We start from the raw sequence: 22705 nt of genomic DNA on the forward strand, positions 1-22705 counted from the left end.
TTATTATTATTATATAAAATTAATATATAATTAATTTGTGTTTTTATTTATTTATCTATTTCTTATCTGTTATCTATTATTATTTTTATACATAAATTTATTAGTTTTATGTATTTAAATATTTATTTCCTTCTTTTGTACCATATTTGCATACTTTTTAAAATCTATTTATTTATTAACTTGTATATTAATTTGTGTATCTATTTCTTAGCTGTTATCTATTGTCATATTTTTATTGATAAATTCATTAGTTTTATGTATTTATATATTATTTGTTTCTTGCTCATAAACTTGCAGTAAACTTACAATTATTCCAGGCTTGTTTATTCATGTTAGATTATTTTTCCTCTAATAATAACAGAGCTCATCTATTCACTGGTACATTTACCTTTATCATTGTTTATTAATCATTGCGTTTAGCAAATATTACAGTGGAAAACACTACAGTTGGTTATGCAGGATTTTAAATTCAAAGTTTTAACTTTCCCATACATGGGTCACGTTTTGTTTCTCCTAAAGTTTTGCTTTAAAACAAGAAAACAAAAACCGATCTACAATAAAAGGACCAGTTTTTGAAATCATGTTTTGATTTTATGTTGTAGTCATAAAACAAAATTGATGGAAAAAACGTGAAAAATTGGTATTTTCCAAACTTTTGCAAAAAAACAAACAAACTGACAAACAAATACAAGAGTTTCTTTGGATGTTCGAGGCTCATTGTGAAGAGGAAATAGAACCGTCTGACTGTACTCTGACCAGTAAAGTCCTCTGTGATCAAGAGAAAGCAGCAGATAAATCAAAAATAACTGGCTTATTTTTTAGATATTGGAACAAAGAATGTTTGTATCAAAGTTCCTGTTAACCTAGTTTAATAAATCACGTCTGGATAAAACTCACTAATGGACAGACACGGCACAACGTTCCAGAAAATCCATCAGCAGCCGTTTGGTCGATAACCTGGACTGCAGGGTCACACACAGTTAGGGAGAGTGGTGTTGGCCCGTAAACACAGAGACCATCTGTCTCTCTGGACCTGTGTACAAACACATTTCCGGAAAAGCTGGGACATATGAAAATGTAAATAAAAACAGAGCCTGGTGACTTTCAACAAACACTGAGACATTCATAAAACCAAGTGAATACACTTAGAGAAACATATTGTCAATAATTTGTGACTAATAGAAATATATATGTGAACTATCTGTGTTACACAGAAACAGCTGAAGTCTGTTGGAAATATCAGAGGTAATGTCAGAATTCAACTTGTAAATACACACAACATAAGAGTAGTCTTCTGGACTGAGGCTAAGGCTTTCAGACAAGAATGAGACAACATTCTTCTCTCAGAACTCCATCAACAGACTGTTGTTAAAAGACGAGAGGATGCTACGCCATGGTAAACATGGCCCTGTCCCTACTTTTTTGAGGTGTTGCTGCCATCAGATTGAAAATAAGCTCATCCTTTAAACGAAACGGTAAAATGTTTGAGTTTAACATCTGATATGTTGTTTCTGTTCTATTGTGAAAAAATATGGGTTTATAAGATTTGAAAGTTTTTATTTACATTTTACACAGCGCCCCAACTTTTTTGGAACTGAGGTTGTACAATCACTACTGAGAAGCAGAAGAAGCTTTCCTACAAAGTTGAAAGAATGAAGACACCATAAAACCTAAAGCAGAGGTTTAATCAGAAGGTTATCAGACTGAGAATTACATTTACGATGCCTCATGTTTCATTTCAGTTTAATGTCGAGGTCAGACTCCTCGCCGTTGGCAGGATTAAACCCTGGACCAGCAGTCTTCAGGTTTGTTCCATCATGTCAGTGACATCCCCACCCCCAACATCCCTGGCTTCATGATGCCAGAGACTGAACACGACAGATGGAAAAAGGATGGAAAAAAGAGACGTGTGGAGTCAAAAGCAAACTGGACGCCAAAACATCGTTTAAGCTCCTCCTGGCTTTTCCTGACAAAATGCCTCTGCTGGGTCTGAGCTCAGCGGAGGAACAAGAGATGACAAAGGTGGTGATCCAGATGAAGCCTTGCCCTGGCTCCTTTTAGTCCTGAAGGTAGTTATAAAATGAGCCATCATAATAAACATACTGGCGCGTGGCGTCTGACCTCGGCGTGAAACGACAGAACAGCTTTTTACAGTCCAGCTTATTTATGACCAAATAATCTTCTATCAAAATAAAAATCTACAGCTTTGTACAGTTAGCATGTATAAAACATTTACTTTAACATATTTACATCTTTAACTGTTTTTATCACGTCTGAAAAGACGACCAGATAAACAAAGAGGGGAAAGAATATGTTTCAATTCCATTAACCAAGATAGTTTGTTTTCTAGTAGCAGGTGTTATCTCAATAGAGGGGTCATTTATTCAAAACACGGAGATGTCAGTTTCCATCAGAGGATATATGTGAGAAATATTTAAAAATATTTTTGACGTAAGGATGGATGAGAGGAGCCGTATGGAGTCATTATGGTTGCAAAACTCAACAGCGCATTTTAACGTTCTTAGAACCTTCAAACCTGCCTTTGTGCTCTGAGCTGCCTCCTTGATTTGACATTTTTTTGTGCTCTAAATACATGCCCTCAAATCATCAGACACAAGTTGATTTTTCTCTTGTTCACGTACGAAACTTCTTCTGCAGGCTTGAAACATGTTCTTTGTTTTTTTTGATGAACCAATCAGTAGGAAACAGGTAGAGGATGGACCAATCAAATGTAATCTGCCCGTTGTTGCTATGCTGATCTCCAGGAAACATTTGCTTTGATCTCACTGAGAGAATCCCAACATTTTACCACATAAACACACATTGTAAAAGTCTGAGAGCAACAAACTTTCATAAAACTTTAATATTAATTATCACAAAGAAAATCCCACATAAATAGCTGAATGATATGTCTACTTTTTAAAGCCCACATGGAGTCTGTAGGAGTTATAGGGCCTTGAAGTCAACTGAGATGACGTGAGAACTAATGTCGTGACTCTCTTAGGGAGATCAAAGTTAGCACTGAGGAAGTTTCAACGCACAGAGAAAAACCCCCAGAAACAGGTCGTTCTGAGCAGGGCTGAAGCAGAGGTGTTTTTAGACATGCAAAGATCAAATACTAGAGTGTTTTTTTCAGCAACAAACTTCACAGCCATGTTTTGGGGACCTCTGAGACTAATATAAACTTGTATTTAAAGGGTAAAATATGTGACCTTTAAGAACCATCTGAGCCCAAAATCCATGTAAATCTCTCAAATGTTAAAATGCACTCTGGAGTTTTGCAACAATAATGACTCCATACAGCGTCTCAATATGAAATTTTCGGCCTTAATCAGTCACTAAAAATATCACTGTATTTTTTTGGTGACATTACACAGAAAAACAGGCTGGATCTATTTCATGTACTGTTTTTCTTTTCAACATTCATCAAGATTTTGGAAAAAGCTTTTTTTTTATAATCTATTTTTCAAAAAACGTTTCTAGTTGTGTTGTTTGCATTTTTGATTTTCTGCTCAGACAGAAAATAAACAAACAAATAAAAACAGGCCACTGAACATTTGGGATTTTTCTATTCAGTTGTCTTTGTGACCTGCTGTAGGTGTTATGGTGAGAAAAGCACCCTAAGAATCACATGCATCCTGCTGGAGAGCACCTCTCTCTAACACAGCATACAACTTCGATTAAAGCGCTAAAATTTTCTTTGAAAGGACAGACAGACTAAATTTGTCTTTGCCTTGAAAAAAAGGAGTATGTCGAGAGGAATTTATTAACAAGTGATCTCTGTACATTTTAAAGAAAGATTATGTAAGAACTGGTGTCTTTAGTAGACTGATGTTAACCTCGCACTGCCAACGGCTTTAATAAGAAATAGTCAAAATACTCAGTAAGCACCAGCAGTGAGGAATATTTCTATTAACGGCGGTGAAAATGTTCTTCAGAAAGTCGTAGAAACACGTCTTAGAGCCTGTGAAACGCAGATGAATAACTACATATTAACAAACACACTCTGTTTGTTCCCAAGGTTAAGAATTAACTCTCACATCTGCTAATATATCGCTTTTAGAGAAGCTTCAAAAACATTTCCTTCTTTTAAAGTCAGAAACAAATAAAAGCATCCATAAAAATCTAGAAAAGTGGAAGAATTCACCTAAAAGTTTGACAAAGAAGTACTTTAGAAAAAGAGAAAAGTGTGCTCAAAAACAGAGTAAAAGCTTATAAACCAAACATCGTTTTTATACATTTCTGTAAAAGTGGAACTAAATACGTTGTCTTTTCTACAGTTTATTTAGCCCAGCGGTTCTCAACTGGTCCAAAGTCAGGACCCACTGCCACCTTTCCTTATCTCTGAATCACGACCCTGGTTTCTTAAAATTTTCAATCATAACCAAGTATTTCTTGGAATGGCATATTTGGACCATGTTCAAATAATGTCTAAAAAAAAATTTTAATAATAATAAAAAAAATTCAAGTTTAAAAGTTGTAAATTTACAAGAAACAAAACTTGAAACTTTTTGACATTTTGATGTCGAAAAACAGCTGACAGCATGGAAGAATGTCAGACCAGATTAAGGTTTTTCCTGGAACTGAGGATCTAGTCAAAAAAACTTTTACTGGGACTGATCGATAAGGAAGTTCTCAGGATTTTAGGACAGAATAATCTATCATTATCATCTGGTTTGTTTAGAGGTTGAATCTGGGATTAAGTTATGGACAGAGCTATTTTAGAAGTAGTTCAGCAAAGAGTGGTTTACTTTTGCTTTGTTAGCTTTAGCTAACATAGCTTCCCTAGCTATGTAGTTAACATAACTTCATATGCCAATGAGGTTACGTCAGCTTTAGCTAAAGCTAACAAAGATTAAGTCAGCCAACATTCATATTAACGACGTCTAAAATGGGTCTAGTTTTAGCAAACATAGCATTAGCTAATATAGCATTAATTAATGTAGCTTTATTTGTTCTAGCTTTAGCTATGTTAGTTACATAGCTATGTTAGCTATGTAACCTAAGTAGCTAACATAACGTTAGTAGCTTTAGATTCAGCTACGTTAGCTACCTAGCTTTGCTAACTTTAGCCATGTTACAGTGTTTCCATGGAGGCTGACTGCTTACTCGGCTTAATTAGACATTTTTTAATCAGGTTTTGCAGGTCTGGTTTTTGACTTTTAACTTTTAGTATCCTAACCCTTTCCCAAACCCAAACCAGAAATTTAATCTGTTTTTATTTTGAAAGTTTTAGCCTGTATTTCCATCTTGACAGAGGCAGCGTCTTATCATGGTAGTCTGCAAGGAAGAGGAGGAGATGCAGTCTTCAGCCAGACTGTCTTGAAGATGCTGACTTCTTTTTTCTAAAGCTAACAGATACTCCTTTTGTTTTAAATTTCTTAGAGTGGCTCTTATATGCTGTTTTGGTCTTTGATTAAAAATGTATGATTGGTCGTGAGATAAAACAAAAGCTGTGATGAAACAACGACATGAAGACCTCTCCTTCAAAATAAAAGCGCCTGGAAAAATTTTTGCTACATATTTTTTCCCTGGCACACATCTGCGACCCTCTGAAAATGGCTTCGCCACCCACTTTTGGGTCCTGACCCACCAGTTGAGAACCAAGGATTTAGACAGCCGTCGTACGATGAGATACCGAACTATGAGTGCAAACATGCACTTATCAGCGTAAAGTTTTCATTTCTGTGTCAGTATTTCCTCCAAAGAGCCGAGCTTGTGTTTCTCTGCCATCGATCTCCTCGGTCAGAGTAAACCTCTCCACGTTCAGGTGGTCGAATACTTTAGTACTTTTCAATACAGATTTTAAAACACTACAATCTGTTATATTAATGAACAATAGTATCAAAAAAGCACCAAAGATTAAATCAAAAACATCAAATCTTCAGTCATATTTGAAACCAAAGCTGCCGACAGAGAGAGAGAGAGATGGAGCAGTACTAAAATGTTGGCAACATATTTGTGCAATTTGAAAGTCTGCAGGAGTTTGTCTGCATGTGTTTTGGTAATAAAGACAAGAAATGATTTAACATTTAGTCCCAAAACACACAGCAATATCCATTAATTTCTTTGAAGTCTGTCAAAGTTTGTTGTTTATTTGTTGAAATAATCCTAAAGAGTGTGGAGTCAGAGCCTCCCTGATCTCTATCCAACCACTGTCTTTACTATTTGTGCTGTTGCAGAGGGCTGAAGCTAATCCCAGCTGTTGCTGGGCCGCGGTTACACTGGTGGCCGGTCAATCACAGGACTGACATAGAGAGACAAATATTTATACACATATCTACGGGCAATTTAGAGTCACCAACTACATGACAATCTTTGGGCTGTGGGAGGAATCTGGAGCACCTGGAGAGAACCAACGCATGCACAAGGAGAACATGTGAACTCCACACAGAAAGGTCTTGTCTGATGGGAAACTAAAAACTATCTCACTGTGAGGAGACGGCACTAACCACTGCTCCACTGTACAGCCAAGCTCAAACCTAATATTAGGACCTAACTGTGATTAATCACATTTCCACTATTTAGCATTTAAAGCTGCCATTGTTTAATTTAAATTTTCTGCTGGCTTAAAATAAGGGTACTGATTTCCTGTTTGGATACAGACCTGCTTTTTTAGATAAATATGGAGTCATTACTGCAAAACTTCTCAAACTTTCCATTAAAATCTGCCTTTGTGGGGCACAGGTGGCCTAGTGGATTAAGTTGCGCCCCATGCACACGGACAGCCCGGTTTGAATCTGGTCTGAGGCCCTTTACTGCATGTCTCTTCCCCACTCTCGTCCCTGTTTCCGACTCTATCCACTGTCCTCCTCTATCAAATAAAAGCACAAAAATGCTGAAAATAAATCTAAAAAAAAAAAAAAAAAGAATCTGCCTTTTTGCTCTAAACTGCCTTCTTGTGCTTAGATTTTCTTTGTTTGTGCTCTAATATTCTGCTTGCTCTCTTATCTTTAGTCGCTCAAAAAACAAATTTGACTTTTTAAAGGTAATGACACATTAAGAGCAGTGGTATTTTCTATCACTGTGGCTGCAGGGAGACGCTGACGTGGATTAACCAAAGAAAGGGACAATAAAGCAGGAGATTAACTGCAAGTAGAAAAAAAAGCTAATTTTGGCTCTACTAGTGGACAGTATAATGAGGTGAATAGGAGAGGAATAAATCCATCAAAAATTGCAAACAATCCGAGCACACGGTCTAAACTGCACAAACATGTTGGCAATGTCTCATCGCTAATATGTTGCCAACCTTTTGTTGCGTAGCTGCTTTCTGTCAGAGTCTACTGACACCATCGGCCTCATGTCAGTGCTAACTAAAGCTTTCCTATCAGAAAAACAAGTCCTGACAACAGCTGACCATCAACTCAAATATCTGGTCGTCACGCCTGTTTGGCACTGATTGAAAACAGCGTTCAGTCAGGAGCTGGTACCATCCTCTCTGGTCTTCTCCACCAGAGAGGGGGGCTGTGCTGTGTCTGCGAGGAAACCACAGTTTTCTCACTCACTCTTGCTGAGTCCATGTCGTTTTTTTCTCACCGCCACTGGTCTTTCTGTCAGCATCTTTCATCCAGCACAGACTCAGTGGGGTCAAAGTTCACCGACTGATCCGTTTCAGCGCCACACCGAGAGGTGTTTCATGGTGCAGAGGTCACGCAGCAGCCGCCTGATTCGTTGTTTGAGCTGTGGGAGGCGGGACAAAGGGTCGGGAGGCTCGAGCTCACCGGAGTGGTCCAACCAGGACTCCAAGACTGACAAGAAAGACAGAGAGAAAGATTATTTTAACTATCGACATTTTTATTTATAATTTCTCCTCTCTGCTGTGCAACAATGTTGAAAACTGATCTGACATGTTTCTTCCTCGAGACCCAGTCCTGTAGTTGTCGTCTTATCATCAGTCAAAGAAATGAGTCTCAGTCAAAAAAGTTTTCCCTAAAATCAGGACAAACCTGTGACCAGGGTATCAGAGACTATCGCCTCTGTATATGTGCACCTGCTTCACAAACTGAGCTAATCCAGCACCCAGAAAACTGAATATGGATTATTGACCAGGTCTGGCTGGTCTGAATAATCAGGTCAGCATGGACATGGATATTGATCCACACACAGTAAACAGAGCAGGGTTGAACTTCATACAGTACATGGTGACTGGTTGTTTTCAGCTTGTTTAACTGAAACAAAGAACATGAGCTTGTGAGCGTGTGAATAATAGGTCACGTTATCATCTGTTTGGACATTCAGATACCAATTGGAGCCCTTTTCAGTGGGTCACTAAAGTGTAAGGTATTTTTTAAAGGGTCAGACTTTCTAGTTGAGACAAAAAGGAAACCGCCTCTCCAACAGGAGTCAGCTCTTAGCCCTAAATCCCACCACCTTTGTGTTCAGTCTGTCTCCGCTCCATCACAGCAGCGGAGCAGACAGGTTTCAGTTTTAGTCAGAGTGCTTCTACCAGTCCGCTGTGGTATGTCTCAGCTCTATCAGAGCTCCAGCCCTCCATAGACCTCTGCAGCAGATACGCTGGACTTCTATATATGCTTGAGCTCTGCTAGTACACATAAATTCAGCAAGGGGCAGACTGAAGTAAGTTTTGCCAAGACCAAATTAAAATAACCAGTTAAATTTCAGAATAAAATACTCTGTGTTGATGCAACACAAATGCCAGACCATATTTCACTACACTACACCAATAAATTATCACAATGGGGCCTAGCAGAGCCTGTAGTCAAAAGGCCAGGAGAGCAAGAAAAAGCGCATTTATTTATGAATAGGTTATTGACTCATGGTTGAGGCTAAAAGATCCACATGAACAGACAAAACAGAGACAAATCCAAGCAAGTGATGGACCAGGTACAGATCCAGTGTAAGTTAAGGGCTAGAGCCGACTAGTCTGTGAAGAATTCCCCTTGCTCCTCACTAGTTTCATCTACTTTTCCAAAAGTTGAACAACTATGGCTTACTATCTGGCAAAAACGGAGGGATAGGCTCCATAATCCTCAGCTTCACCAACATTCTGTTCTCTGCCTAAATTATATCATCCTTTAAAGTTAATAAAACATTCCATCCTTGCCTTTGAAGATGATGTCAACCATAAAAGTTAATTTAAAAAAGTTCATAAACCAAAACGAACAGAAAGTAAACCTTTAAGTATACAAAACAGTGGAATTAGCTCTCTACATCACCAACTTTTACAAAAGTTGCCAACTGTGGCCTATTACATGGGAAAATGGAGGGAAAAAAGGCCCCATCAACCCAAGCTTCAGCAAGCTTCAGTGTTTTACCGTCCAGCTCTCTCTCTATGACGTCCATCCGGGCACTGATCTGCTGGTGAAGAGTTTCGACATGTTCCTGCAGGTTTAGCTGACACGCGGCCACAGACACGGCTCGAGGCTCCAGCATGTGCACGCTGCAGTCTGCGTTATTTTCTCGTTTTATTCTGGCAGTGTCGATGTGTGCCACAGCATGTGTTTCAGCAGTGACGTCGGCCAGTTCCTGGTCGACATCTTCGCTCTTTACTTCCTGTAAAAACAGAATCAGATTCATGCTTTGTTACAGTTTTTTTTTTTTTTTAAAGATATCTCCATCCTCAGCTCTCACTCTCAGAGATCCAGCATGTAAAAATAGTTCCACATTAACCAGAATGGGCTTCTAACTGGTAGAAGATGTGGTCTCATAGCAACAGCAGGATCCTGCTCTGAGCTGCTCTACTAAAGGTCTTTGTGTCTCTGAATAAAGGCTTTGTTTTCCTTTAACTACACCTACTGACTCTATGCGTCCTTTTATAATCTCCAATGGTACTATATAAACCGCCAAATAACATGACTGTATTTCAAGGACCAATTGATTTCACTTTTATTTAAATCCAATAAAGAATCAGGAGAGCATGGCCTCATTTTCAGGGATGTTGAGAATCCAATGCCTGTCATGTCCTATAGCTAGAGGAGCCCAGCCAACCCTCTTATATAAGAACAACGACAAGTGGAGTAGCAGTCAGTGTATTAGGCCATCTGAGATGTACGGTCTGCAGCCAGACTGTCTTGAACTCGATTGTACCCATTATTTTCTACACACAAACCCACACTGGAGGCAGCAAGGAGCACTTGGATGTGCAGCAGCAATACTCTCCAAAGTCTGTAGGGGCGAGTCAGACAACATCCACATAAAGGCCTTTTCTACCAAGCGGTTTGGTTTGTTGTAGTCCAGTTTATCACAGTAAACCATGATCTTTTTTGTGCTTCCACAGCTGATGTCTGTCTAGCCTCACTCATTGTAATGGGAAATCAGTCTCTTTTTAGAGATCTGGATACTTTGGCTCAGCCAAGAGGCTCAGTAATTTGTCTTTTGGCTTCCAAATAGCTCTTTACTGGGTACCACTTTGGCTTTTTACAATATAAATTAAAAGGAAACAAAAATACCAACAATCTTTCCCTTGTGTTGACTTTCCTCTGTTGGTAACTTTTGGAAAAGTAGTTGGAACTGGCGAGGATTGAGGGAAACCCTCACTTAAAGTTAATTAAACATTCCATCGTTACCTTTGAAGAGGTTATCATCCTTTAAAGTTTATAAAACATTCCATCATTTCCATCCACTTTTCCCAAAGTTGCAAACTATAGCCTAGTATTTGGCAAAAATGGAGGGAAAAAGGCCCCAACATCCCTAGCTTCACCAACATTCTGTCATTTGCCTTTGATGATTTCATCCTTTAAAGCTTATAATAATGAATTCCGATCCAACCAGTACCCCACAACTTTTATTTACTTAATACTGTAACAGAGTTTCCAATAAAAGTTTATTTTTTGGACAAAACGAGGGAGAAAAATTGTTAAAAGTGACTCAGCTAGCCTTGAAGCTCAGTCCTAGACTCCTCTAGACTTTTGTCTCCCTTTATCTGTCTAGCTGTGTAGTAGGAGCTCTGCAGGACTAAGTCATTAATATAGATCCCCTCCTCTCCAAGTAAATCTTTTTGTAAAGTGTAGGGATCATAGCCGATGAAAGTAGACATTTTCAGAAGGTAACTGGAGTGTGCAGGGCCACCTAGAGCTTTAACAGACTAACATTCCTTCATTCACATTGATTCCTAACTGCTGTTCTTCACTTCCTGACCGCATCTGACATTCAGCGGGATCATATGACTGCAAACAGCTGATAAATTCTGCTTGTATTTGTTTATTTTCACTTAGATTTGAGCGTCGTTTTTACCTTCAGTTCAGAGTCCATCTCTTGCTTCACTGCAGCTGTCTCCGATTTTTCCCATGATGCTCCAGGTTTTTGGTAGCAGTGTTCACTGCTGACATAACAGAGCGGAATCTCTCCTCTTGGACTGGACGTCAGCCTCTGCCCTTCCTCTCGTCTCCATGGTAACCTCCACAGCTGCAGGTCAGGGTGTGATGGAGAGCTACGTGTACAGACAAACACATTAAATGATTGAATCTAGAATTTAATATATTACAATAAAGTTATTAAATTTTAGTCCAATATCTCCACTATGGATAGACTAAGAGCTGCAGTGCATTATGGGGCAGATTAGTACAACCAAGACTGTAAACATATGAATATCTAAAGATGTCTCTCATACAAAGTGCCATGATATGAATTCATACTCAATCAGATGTCACATTTCGTATAAGTAGCCAGAAAGATGATGGTTTCAGCCCGGGTCACTGCCATGACCATCACTCACTGTAACAGGCTGATTTTGAGCTGCAGCCCGCTGAGGACCTGATTGAGGCCATGAGTATGTGCCAGCAGCTGGCTGGTGTGTGAGATCTTGGAGGCGTTAATCTCGGAGTAGTTCTCCTTCACGCAGGACAGGCCGAACATGTGACCTGATATCAACAAATCAGGCTCCGACAGGAAGCGCTGAGCCCGCCTCCAACCTGAAGAGAGTTAAAGAAATCACAAACACATCAGGAAGAGACACATGCAGGAGTTTGTTCTCTTCTTTGTTTGTGACTGTATGAGGAAACTGACACAGCAGCAGCTGTCAAAGAGCTGTACAATGTGGCCACTAGAGTAAAAATCCTGTTCATTTTCCACCTTGATGTAATAATCACCTGATGGAGACTTAACAAGAGCTTACCAAGTGTAAAACAACAACCTATGGTCACAGAGAAGACAAAAGTTTGTATAATATCAGACTCATTTAAAGAAAATCTTGGTTTATTCATGATCTAAGAAGAAAAGAACGGCACTACCCAGAATCCTAGAGTGTCACTGCCATGTCTTTGATTGGTGGAGCCTGCTGTTACTATGGAAATGTTTACTGGCCCTAGAAACTTTGTCTGTTTGAGGCTGATGATGACTAGATCATAATATCAAAACCTGTACATACACTAGAGATAAACAAACAATGGAAGGAAGGAAGGAAGGAAGGAAGGATGGATGGATGGATGGATGGATGGGTGGGTGGATGGATGGATGGATGGTTGGATGGATGGATGGGTGGATGGATGATGGATATACGGATGGATGGATGCATTCCTACCTCCTTCTCACTTTTCTACTTTTAACTCATATCAATACAAGAAATCATCAAATGCTATATTTTCTATTCAACCAGTATTAAAAAGTACTATCTGCAGATTTGCCAACCAATTAAATAAACAAAAAAAATTTCTAAAATAAAATCTCCTGTTTGTTTATCACTTAGTTATCCACTCAGCGCTACCAAATAAAAAGAAACAGTTCAATCACAGTCTTTCCTCTTCCATCTACTGATCATATCTTTCTAGTTCTTTAAAATGATTTATATTTTTACTCTATTTCCTTTCATCACCCAAACAATCAGAATACACACACTGTGCTATATAAACACGTAGAAAGAAGGTTGACGTATGTTTTTTAAGTTTGAAAAGCTTTGCAGTGAAATAAGGGAATCGTGGTGGATTGTGGGATATGCAGTTATTACACTAGTGTGAAAATTATGTATGCAGTCTCCTCCCTTTGACGTTTCTTCATTTTCCAACCCTGATTTTGTGTTTAATCACGTTTTACATCGTATTCAGGTAGCTGCATGGTTAAAGAATTTAAAATACTGATACAAGGATTTTCTTAAACATCAAAGGAAGATTGAAACAGGATCATTTACTCCAAGAACCAGAGGTGTTATAATGTAGGCGGTTTCTGTTGAGCAGTGGTTTATAGGTACCTGCGGTGTGCCTGCAGTAGTAGCAGATGTAGTTACGAGGGACGTTGTCTTCATATAACCCCATACAAGTACCGTGCTGCCAGCAGAGACACGACTCACACTGCAGACACACAAAAACAACAATGATCAATCACTGATCGATTTATAGTCAGGACAGAGGAATGATCCTAAGTAACTGAGCTGGTGACTGATATTTTACCTCCAGCCTCGGCTTTAGTCCACACAGAGGTGGAAAAAGTTGAACTTAGATAAAGAAACCTCCCTTCTTCTGACTACCTGTAAAAACTAAAGTGTGTTTCCATGTCTCACCTGGATCATGAAGTCATTCTCTTCATCCACCTCGCACACACACCTCACCACCTCGCACTCCTCCAGATCCATAGCAACAGGCCAAGAGGGTGTGTCCTCTCCACTCTCTGCGGTCAGCGTCGACCAGTCGCTACCGTCGTCAACTGAAAGAGGGACGAGGTCAGAGACGAGCCGTCTACGCAAGATTTAAGAGCTGAGTGATACAGGTGTGTGCTTTCTTACCGTGTGAGCTTAAGTTGTGGAGCTCAGTGGACAACTTCAGCGTGATCGGAGGCTGGTCTGAGAGCTCGTCATCACTGCTGAAGAGACCTAAAGGAAGAAATAACATAAATAAAGACACAGATTTCCATATTCTAGATTAATCTCATAAAAGTGGAATATTTCAAGACATTTTTTGTTTTAATCTTGATGATTACAGCTTACAGCATTATAAACAAGCACTCAATCATGATGATTTTTGAGTCTAAAAGATAAAGATAACTTAGCATTTTTAGTTTTTATTTAAATGTACAAAGAGTCTCCCACCTGAGTGACTCCTCTTCTTCTTCTTCTTTTTCTTCTTCTTCTTCAGTTTCACTCTCAGGAAGTTCTTCCTCTCCTTCCTGTCCAGACCACCTGTTTTCTCCCTCCCTCCTTCCTTCTTCACCTCTGCTCACAGACAAACAGAATCAAAGGTTTTCATACCTCTGACCTCTGATTGAAGACGTGAGGGTTTATCTGAGACTCAGTCCTACCTGTTCCCATGGTGCCTTGCTCTCTGTCGTCATGGTGACACATATTGTCCTGGTCCTCGCTCCTCCTCTCAGAGACAACATCGCTTCCTTTGGATGACGACCTCTTCCTCCTAAAACAGCAGAAACCTTTGATTTGATTGTTTTAACAACACATCGTGTTTAAGAAGATAAAACATTTGGACAACCTTGATCTACAGCAGGGGCTCTCAACCTTTTCAGCCCACGACCCCCAAAATAAAGGTGCCAGAGACCAGCGACCCCCACTGTACCTGAAGGTGGTTGAACACAGCCATGCACATTTAAGAACAGTCATGTGCAGACAAGGCCGTCCATAAGGGGGGATAAATGGGTGATCTTTCTGGGGCCCAGCCAACCTGGGGGGCCATGGAGGTCAACAAAATCATGGTCTGTTGTAAAGTTAAGCTGTGATATCCATATTTTATATTTAACCTGACAAAATAACCACTCTTATCATGGCAAAATATGGTGGAAAAGGTGGTGAAATTCAATCCCAAAAGCAGCAAATATGGGTTAGAAGAACAGCAAATGGGAAAAAAAAAAAACGAAAAAGACAAAAATGGGCATATATAGTGGTAAAAAGGAATTAAAAAGTGGCTGAAAAGGCATTAAATTGGCAAAAAAAAATGGCAGAAGTCTGGTGAAATGGGAAGAAAATTAATACAAACTGGCAAAATAGTGCAGAAGTTGGTTAAACTGGCAAAAATGGGCAAATCAGATAGTGAAATGTGGTTGAAATTGAAAAAAATGGCCAAAAAAGTGGTACACTGGGGTTAAAAGTGGTAATAATTGGTCAATAGAGGCAACATAAGGCTTATGTGGCAAGAATTGGTTTAGAAATGGCAAAAACAGGCAGAAAAAAGTGATGGAAAGGGTTTAAAATTGCAAAAATAAGTATTAAATAGCAAAAATTGGTTAAAATTTGTGGGGAAAAATGATGAAAACTGGTTAAAATTTGGCAAAATTGTTGTAAAGTGGACACAGTGGAATTAAAAAAAATTCTTAGTTTTTTAGGGAATCTGGAGACCCCCTCTCAGTGTCTCACGACCCCATGGGGGTCCCGACCCCAAGGTTGAGAACCACTGATCTACAGAAATATCAGCATGTCTTAATTTAAACACCAGGTATGTTGTTTATGTTAAATTTTGAATAAATATGGGTTTGAGGTTTGAAAATCATTGCATTCTGGTTTTATTTACATTTTACACAGCATCCCAACTTTTTTGGAAGTGTATCTAGACACAGTTTTCCATCCATATTGCCCAGCCCTGAGTCAAACTGACCTCGGTGGCTCCTGCTCGCCACCTCCCTCGTCCAGCTGCTGGTCTGAGTGGTAGTATTTGATGTGGTAGTGTAGTAGGCTGGCCTTCCTGAACGACTTGGTGCAGCCATCGGCAGGACACTTGAAGGGGTTGTGGTCGAGCTCGATGGAGAGGATGGGAGGAGGCTGGTTCTTTATCACACGATACACTGGGAGGAGACAAAGACAGCTCAGAAATTTGGGTCTCTGGTTGCATTTAAATATTACTGATGTTAAACAGTATTTTTGAACTTTAGGGGGGATTCTTCTGGAGCTCGTATGACTCAAGTATTGTCCTGGTAAAAAAGTGAGCACAGAGACGTCCTCTGTTACTCTGTTTAAGGGACAAGGTTATAGTCAGAGATTGGACTGAGCCCTACTGTCTCCAGTTTTATGCCAGCATGTGTTTACTTACATGGTTCTCTGCTGAACTTGTGTGTTGTTGGCAAGTGAGCCTGACGCTCCAACAGGACATCTGAGACCAAGCAATAGAGAACCAAAGGTTACAGAGCATCAGGAGCAAAAATAAATACACAACCCCTAAAGAAAGTTTGATATAGTTAGCCCCCCAAGAAGGTAAATTCATAATATTTTTAAATCTTGGTCCAAATGGACTGGATTAAGGTTCTTGAAGACGTTTGGTCTTTTCCCCAAAAGGCTTCTTCACTTTAACTGAGGCCTTAAATAGGATGTTTACCTCTGTCAATGTGGGTGGAGTTAAGAGGAGCTGGCTGGGTGGAGTCAGCTGTGATTGGCTCGTTCTGAGCTCCACTGCTGCCACCTGGAAGAGGAGTGATTATCAGCAGTAGCAGCATGATTGTAAATGTTAAAAATCGCACATCAGTGCGCTTTTGGTTCGATTATCCACAATGCATTTCAACACGTTTCAAGAATCTTTAGATATGCACACATAGATGCTGCTTTTGGGTTTCTGACATACATCTATAGGGGTGCCATCTTGGAGAAGTACAGCCAAAGCTAAGCTCCTCAGCTCTGCCCTCTTCTGTTGGTTACTCCTTTTTTTTTTTAATTAAACAATCTACTCAATGTCTTGTTCATGCCTCGAATGTCGTGGCTAGGATTTAATATCTTGTGGCCACAGCATTTATTTCATCCTCCAGTTGTCACAGGGGGGCACTTTAGTTTTTACACTGAAATGTTGGTGAATATTTTAATCTACTTACAAACTAACATTCACTGTGAGTCACAGCTCCCCCCTCTAAAATAGCACCCCTGTAGACACATGTAGCAGCATCTACATGTGTATATCTATGATAAGACTCTACATTAACAAAGGAAGATCCTCACCATCATCTGTTTTCTTCTTCGTTGGTGGATGTGAGGATGACGGTTCTGCCTTCCTCTTCCTCTCCTCCTCGGCTCCTTCCTTTTCCTCAGGTGTCACCTTCTCCTCCGCTTCCTCCTCCTTTTTCTCTTCATTCTCAGCCGCTCCGCCATCCTCCTCGCCACTCTCCCCTTCCTCCCATCCTTCACTCCCAACCGTGCTCTTCTCAGGTCTGGACTTCTGTGTGATAAACAAACAAACACAGTAAAAGCCACTAAGGATTGAGAACTCGCTGGTAAAGAAAATCAAATGGCGACCATTCAAGATTTAGCATTCCTTACTCTCTGGAAAGGTTTGATCTTGGTTGGCTTCACGGTCCGAACCACGCCGTCGTAGAAACGCACCGTGTAGGAGTCTGACACAGAGACACAAACACAACAAAGTGGTTTAGGTGAACTGTGATCAAGTCTATAAAACATTTGATTTCATCATTGAAATCTTTCAGTTACTATTCAGGATTCAAGTCGCTGGTTTACAACTTCAACTCTGCTGAAGCGCGTCCAAGCCGCACTTCAACAGATCGCTGCGCCCTGCCATCCCCTGTTGCTTATTTGCCTTTTATTTTAAATTGAGGATCTTTTAAATAAAAACTGAACCCTCTAAGGCAGGGGCTCTCAACCCTTTCATCCCACGGCCTCCAAAATAAAGATGCCAGAGACCGGGGACCCCCACTGGACCTGAAGGTGGTTGAACACAGACATGCACATTCAAGAATAGTTGTGTGCAGGCAAGACCCCTTATAAGGGGGAAGCTTTCTGGGACCCAGCCAAACTTGGGGCCCATGTTTAAGTTAAGCTGTGATATCCATCCATTTAACTTGAATAATAACCACTCTTATCAAAGCAACAAATATTCCAAATATCTTTTCTTATTCATTTTTGCCTCCGTATATAGCCATCTTAAAAAAGTAAACCCATTTTCTTAAAAACAGGATTAAAATGGGCTAAAATTGGTAGAAAAAGTGATGAAATGGGATTTTTAAAAGTAGCAGAAATGGTGGTCAAAAGTGGTAAAAAGGGGCGTATAGTTCTGATAATGGGTCAACAGAAGCAACAATAAGCAAAAATTGACAAAAAGGGTAAACAATGTGTTAAATTTGTTAAAATTGGTGGGAAAAAAGTGATGAAAACCAGTTAAAACCAGACAAAATTGGTGTAAAGTGGCAAAAGTGGGTAAAAAGTGGCAAAGAAGGGTCCAAATTGAGCAAAAATTGATGAAAAGTTGCTAATGATAGTGGCAAAACTGGGTAGGGAAAGTGGTAAAACAGTGGCACTAATAGATATTATCAGTATAAAATCCTCAGAACAGTTAGACACACTTCTCAGCTACCAAATAAGGGAACAGCTATTCAGGATGCTAGCACCACAGCTTCTAATTAAACATTTTTATTTTACATTTAACTTATTTCATGCATATATTTTCATTGAAATTGCTAAAATATACAGTTTGATATCATTTCAAAAATATTCTTTATTTTTAAAAGGCATCTGGCGACCCTGTCTTGTGGCCCAACTTTGAGAACCACTGCTCTAAGGAATAAGAACTAAACATTAAAGCTACATTCCATTTTCATGGATGAATTTCACATGTTGAGGGAGAAAAGATGCTTGAAAGTGTTTGGTGTGTTTTTCTGTTCAATCCATCCATCAATCAATGAACATCCTGTTTTCAAACAGTCAGTCGTTATCATACCAAAGTTTCATATTGTGACAACCCCAAAGTGAGGTATGAAAATCAAACAGATCCTCACCATCCCTGTTGACTCGGAGGATTTTGGCGGGGTAGAACCTGCAGTCGGTCCAACAGGCCAAAACCTTCGTACCTGAAACAAACCTCTGGGACAGGAAGAAAAACACAAATAAGTCAAAGTCAGCAGAGAAGAAGAGGAATAAAGGAAGATTCTGCCCAGACAAAAGATAACTACTCTAAAATTAAGAACAAATCATCCCTTTGTTGAGTCCTTGATAAAAGAGTCTAAACGTCTAACCTGCACACTCTCACAGTGACGTACCGGCTGTGAACACGGAGGATTCAGGCCCTGCCTCCTCAGGCTGACTCGCTCCAGAGGCCGCAGGTACGGCGACGTCCAGTGGAACCATTCATCGTGCCGACGGCTCCACTGGCGGTAATGGACGAGGACTCGCTCCGTGTCGTAGTCAATCTTCTCAATAGTTGCTGGATACCTAAGGGGGAGATTTAATGACAATTTCTAAAACTGCAGAGGGAAGAGGTTGATTAAAAAGACAACACAGAGCAGCTGATGTGTGGGTCAAAGCAGCTAAACCTCTGAATATGGCAGATATTTTACATTTTTGTGTGTGAATGTTGTGTTTCTGCACGGTCCTCACCAGTTCTTTTTAGGGTCTCGGGCTTCGAGCTGAGCCCCAACCTCAAAGGTGATTCCTGATCTGTCCGGAGGAGTCTTCATCTAGCAAGATTAAAAAAAAAACAAAAAACAAACAAACAAAAAAACCCCCCAGAAAATATTATCCATTAAAATCAATCTTTGTATGTTTACCAGGTAATACAGCTGAAGCTCATGACACTACTGCTGCATCAGCGGTATTACAGATGTCATATCGGACCGTCCTGGTAAAGAGGAAGCCAATAGCGTTTCATTCGTCTTCTGTCATTAGTTTCTGCTCCAAATACCAAGTCAAACGCTTGTATGTGAAAATGTACTTGGCAATAAACACTCAACTCCAATTCTGATTTAATATCAAACGTTGTAAGGAAGGAGAGGGCTTTTAAAATAATATTTTTTCCAAATATAGCCTAAATCCATTTTTATTAGAGCCTCAAGTGATCATAATAGTAGTTTATTGATGTTATGAATTAATATTTATGATTAAATCATGCCGTATTTTTCTAGTTTCTATCATAATATACACCGCGTTCCACATTATTATGCAAACAACGTTTTTCTCTGATTTTCTAAATATCAATGCAAATGACAGTCATAATATTTTTCAAGTCATCAGCAGTTAGAGTATAATTCAAATGTTTTTGAACAAACTTCATAATGATAACTATTATTTTTTTTTAAATAAAAACCTCAAAATGCACTTTTCCACATGTTCCACGTTATTAAGCAGGCCACAGGTTTCAGCAATATGGGAAAGAAAAAGGATCTCTCTGCTGCTGAAAAGTGTCAAATAGTGTAATGCCTTGGACAAGGAATGAAAACATTCGATATTTCAGGAAAAAATTAAGCATGATCATCGTACTGTGAAGAAATTTGTGGCTGATTCAGAGCACAGACGGGTTCATGCAGATAAAGGCATAATGACGAAGGTTTCTGACAGACAAATACATCAGATTAAGAGAGCAGATGCTAAAATGCCATTACAAAGCAGCAAACAGGTATTTGAAGCTGCTGGTGCCTCTGGAGTCCCACCAACCTCAAGGTGTAGGATCCTCCAGAGGCTTGCAGTCATGCATAAACCTACTATCCAGCCACCCCTAACCAATGCTCACAAGCAGAAACGGTTGCAGTGGGCCCAGAAATACATGAAGACTCATTTTCAAACAGTCTTGTTGACTGATGAATGCGTGCAACCCTGGATGGTCCAGATGGAGGAGTAGTGGATGGTTGGTGGATGGCCACCATGTCCAAATGAGGCCGGGACGTCAACAAAGAGGGGGCGGAGTCATGTTTGGGCCAGAATCATGAGGAGAGAGCTGATAGGCCCCTTTAGGGTCCCTGAAGGTGTGAAAATGATCTCAGCAAAGTATGTAGAGTTTCTGACTGACCACTTTCTTCCATGGTACAAAAAGAGAGCCGTGCCTTCTGTAGGAAAATTTTCTTCATGCATGACAATGCTCCATCTCATGCTGCAAAGAATCCCTCTGTGTCATTGGCTGCTATGGGCATAAAAGGAGAGAAACTCATGGTGTGGCCCCCATCCTCCCCTGACCTCAACCCTGTTGAGAACCTTTGGAGCATCCTCAAGCTAAAGATCTATGAGGGTGGGAGGCAGTTCACATCAAAACAGCAGCTCTGGGAGGATATTCTGACATCCTGCAAAGAAATTCAAGCAGAAACTCTCCAAAAACTCACAAGTTTAATGGATGCAAGAATAGTGAAGGTGATATCAAAGAAGGGCTCCTATGTTAACATGGAACTTGTCCTGTTTTTGATTGAAATAGCTTTGATTTCAGTAAATATGACCCCCTGATGCTGCAATTTCTACAAATGACCATTTTCAGTTCTTTAAAACCTATAAAATGTTTTAAAAAGCTGTTGTGCTTAATAATGTGGAACAGTGCATTTTGAGGTTTTTATTTTTAAAAAAATAATTTTTGTCATTATGAAGTTTGTTCAAAAACATTTGAATTATGCTCTAACGGCTGATGACTTGAAAAATATTCTGACTGTCATTTGCATTAATATTTAGGAAAATCAGAGAAAAATATCATTTGCATTATAATGTGGAACGCGGTGTATAAAATTAGCTTTATTTTCCAGGATACATTTACACCTGAATGAGCTGTCTCAGTCATTTACAGTGCAGACATTTAAAAATAAATAAAAAATAAACATGAAGGCATGTCAGTTAACATGTTTGATGCACTAATTATCAAAGATGAACAGATTCCGCTGCACGTTACGTGATGACAGCTTACGTACATGACGTCGCTAATGTTGCTCGAGATAACGGTCACAGCTAAACTTCCAACTTAAGTTTCTTAAACTTTTAAACTAATGCTGCTCTATTCATGGAGGTCTACATGTTCGTGTTAAAACGTAAAACTCTTCCGTTTATAAACAATGAGATTAACTCTTCAAAGGCCTTTTTGTGACATGTCTATGCTGATCTGTGTGTTTCCTATGTGAGAGAAGATGATTGGCTATGAGACAGCTGGGGGTGTCTAATCCTTGTTTTTAATTGGATGTCTCTGCTGTCGGTAGAGGAGGAGTCCCGCCCCTTTGGGGGCCGTTCGGATAAATGACAGTAGCTAAAAATGCTAATATGTTACAGTTAGCTTCAAAGAGCACCAATCTGTGCTCACTAAATGCTTCCAAAGTGAGCGGCTGTTTTCTACGTTTGCACTTTTAAAGAGAAGAACAAGTGTTTAAAGTTTATTCATTGTGGTTTTCTTGTTAAACAGAGTTGTATCTCCTCTCCATTGACTTTCAATAGATAAGCTAACGCGGCTAACACTTAGGCTGTGCTGAGGTGAACTAGCTCAGTCTGAAGTCACAGAGACCGTTAAATTTGACTGACATGGAAGCGAAAACCTTCACAAAGCCGTACGTGCTATCTAAATGTCATTAAAATCATTACAACAGTAAATAAGTAGCAGAAAAGCCTCATTACCTCTCGCGCTACTTGTGCAGTGCACTCTTTAGTACTGGGATGGTCGCAGAGCGCATGCGCGAGTGGAGCTGCTCAGCTGGTTACTGTTTATCCGTCTGTTGATTGGAGGATTCTGTTTTGGGTTTTCATGTTTTCCTCCGTTCCTTTGTTTAATAAATAAAGATCTGTATAAACAATAATACTGAGGAAATTAACGCGGCCTGGTTCATTCCTGTTATTTTATGTTCCTACAGCGAAATTAGATTTTTTTAGTGATAAATCTTTGCAGGGATAGAACCCCCCTTACAAATGAGGGTGTATGAAGGCTAAGGAAGACATTAAAGGTGGTTAACAGAGCATCAGAGGAAAATAATTCATCAGACTGTTTGAACATAATTAGACAAAGTTATTTTTGGATTAGAAGAGAATTGTTTATATAGTATAGTGTTAAAATAATACATTTATTGATAATACAAAATTTATTCAAAAAGGGTTTTCAATCAAAGTGATAGACTAAAAGAAAATAGATTTAATAGAATAAAAGTAAAAACCAATTGA

At 39.5% G+C, this 22705-nt stretch overlaps 1 protein-coding gene across 1 annotated transcript; it reads right to left on the bottom strand.

Moving 5' to 3' along the window:
• Positions 1-1691: 1691 nt before the first annotated feature.
• On the bottom strand, positions 1692-22204 carry LOC121517874 (PHD finger protein 20-like). The gene is made up of 18 exons (XM_041799955.1): positions 22169-22204; positions 19196-19275; positions 18859-19030; positions 18598-18682; positions 17129-17202; positions 16811-17027; positions 16200-16283; positions 15918-15977; positions 15486-15672; positions 14185-14294; positions 13976-14098; positions 13673-13759; positions 13451-13593; positions 13142-13241; positions 11675-11870; positions 11194-11389; positions 9276-9513; positions 1692-7748 (listed from the first exon to the last, which is right to left on the bottom strand). Exons 2-18 carry the CDS (start codon positions 19273-19275, stop codon positions 7612-7614), a joined length of 2289 nt encoding a protein of 762 aa, XP_041655889.1. The 5' UTR covers positions 22169-22204; the 3' UTR covers positions 1692-7611.
• Between the last annotated feature and the right edge of the window lie 501 nt (positions 22205-22705).

Source organism: Cheilinus undulatus, linkage group 11 (genome assembly GCF_018320785.1).
Source record: "Cheilinus undulatus linkage group 11, ASM1832078v1, whole genome shotgun sequence".
Taxonomy (NCBI): Eukaryota; Metazoa; Chordata; class Actinopteri; order Labriformes; family Labridae; genus Cheilinus; species Cheilinus undulatus.

Bases quoted from the DNA above. Each gene is read 5' to 3' on its own strand.
- LOC121517874 (XM_041799955.1), bottom strand. From the start codon at position 19,275: ATGAAGACTCCTCCGGACAGATCAGGAATCACCTTTGAGGTTGGGGCT. The intron at 13,594-13,672 runs GTAAGAAAGCAC...TCCCTCTTTCAG, and splicing joins CCACAACTTAAGCTCACACG to TTGACGACGGTAGCGACTGG. The intron at 13,242-13,450 runs GTGAGACATGGA...GTGTGTCTGCAG, and splicing joins AGAATGACTTCATGATCCAG to TGTGAGTCGTGTCTCTGCTG.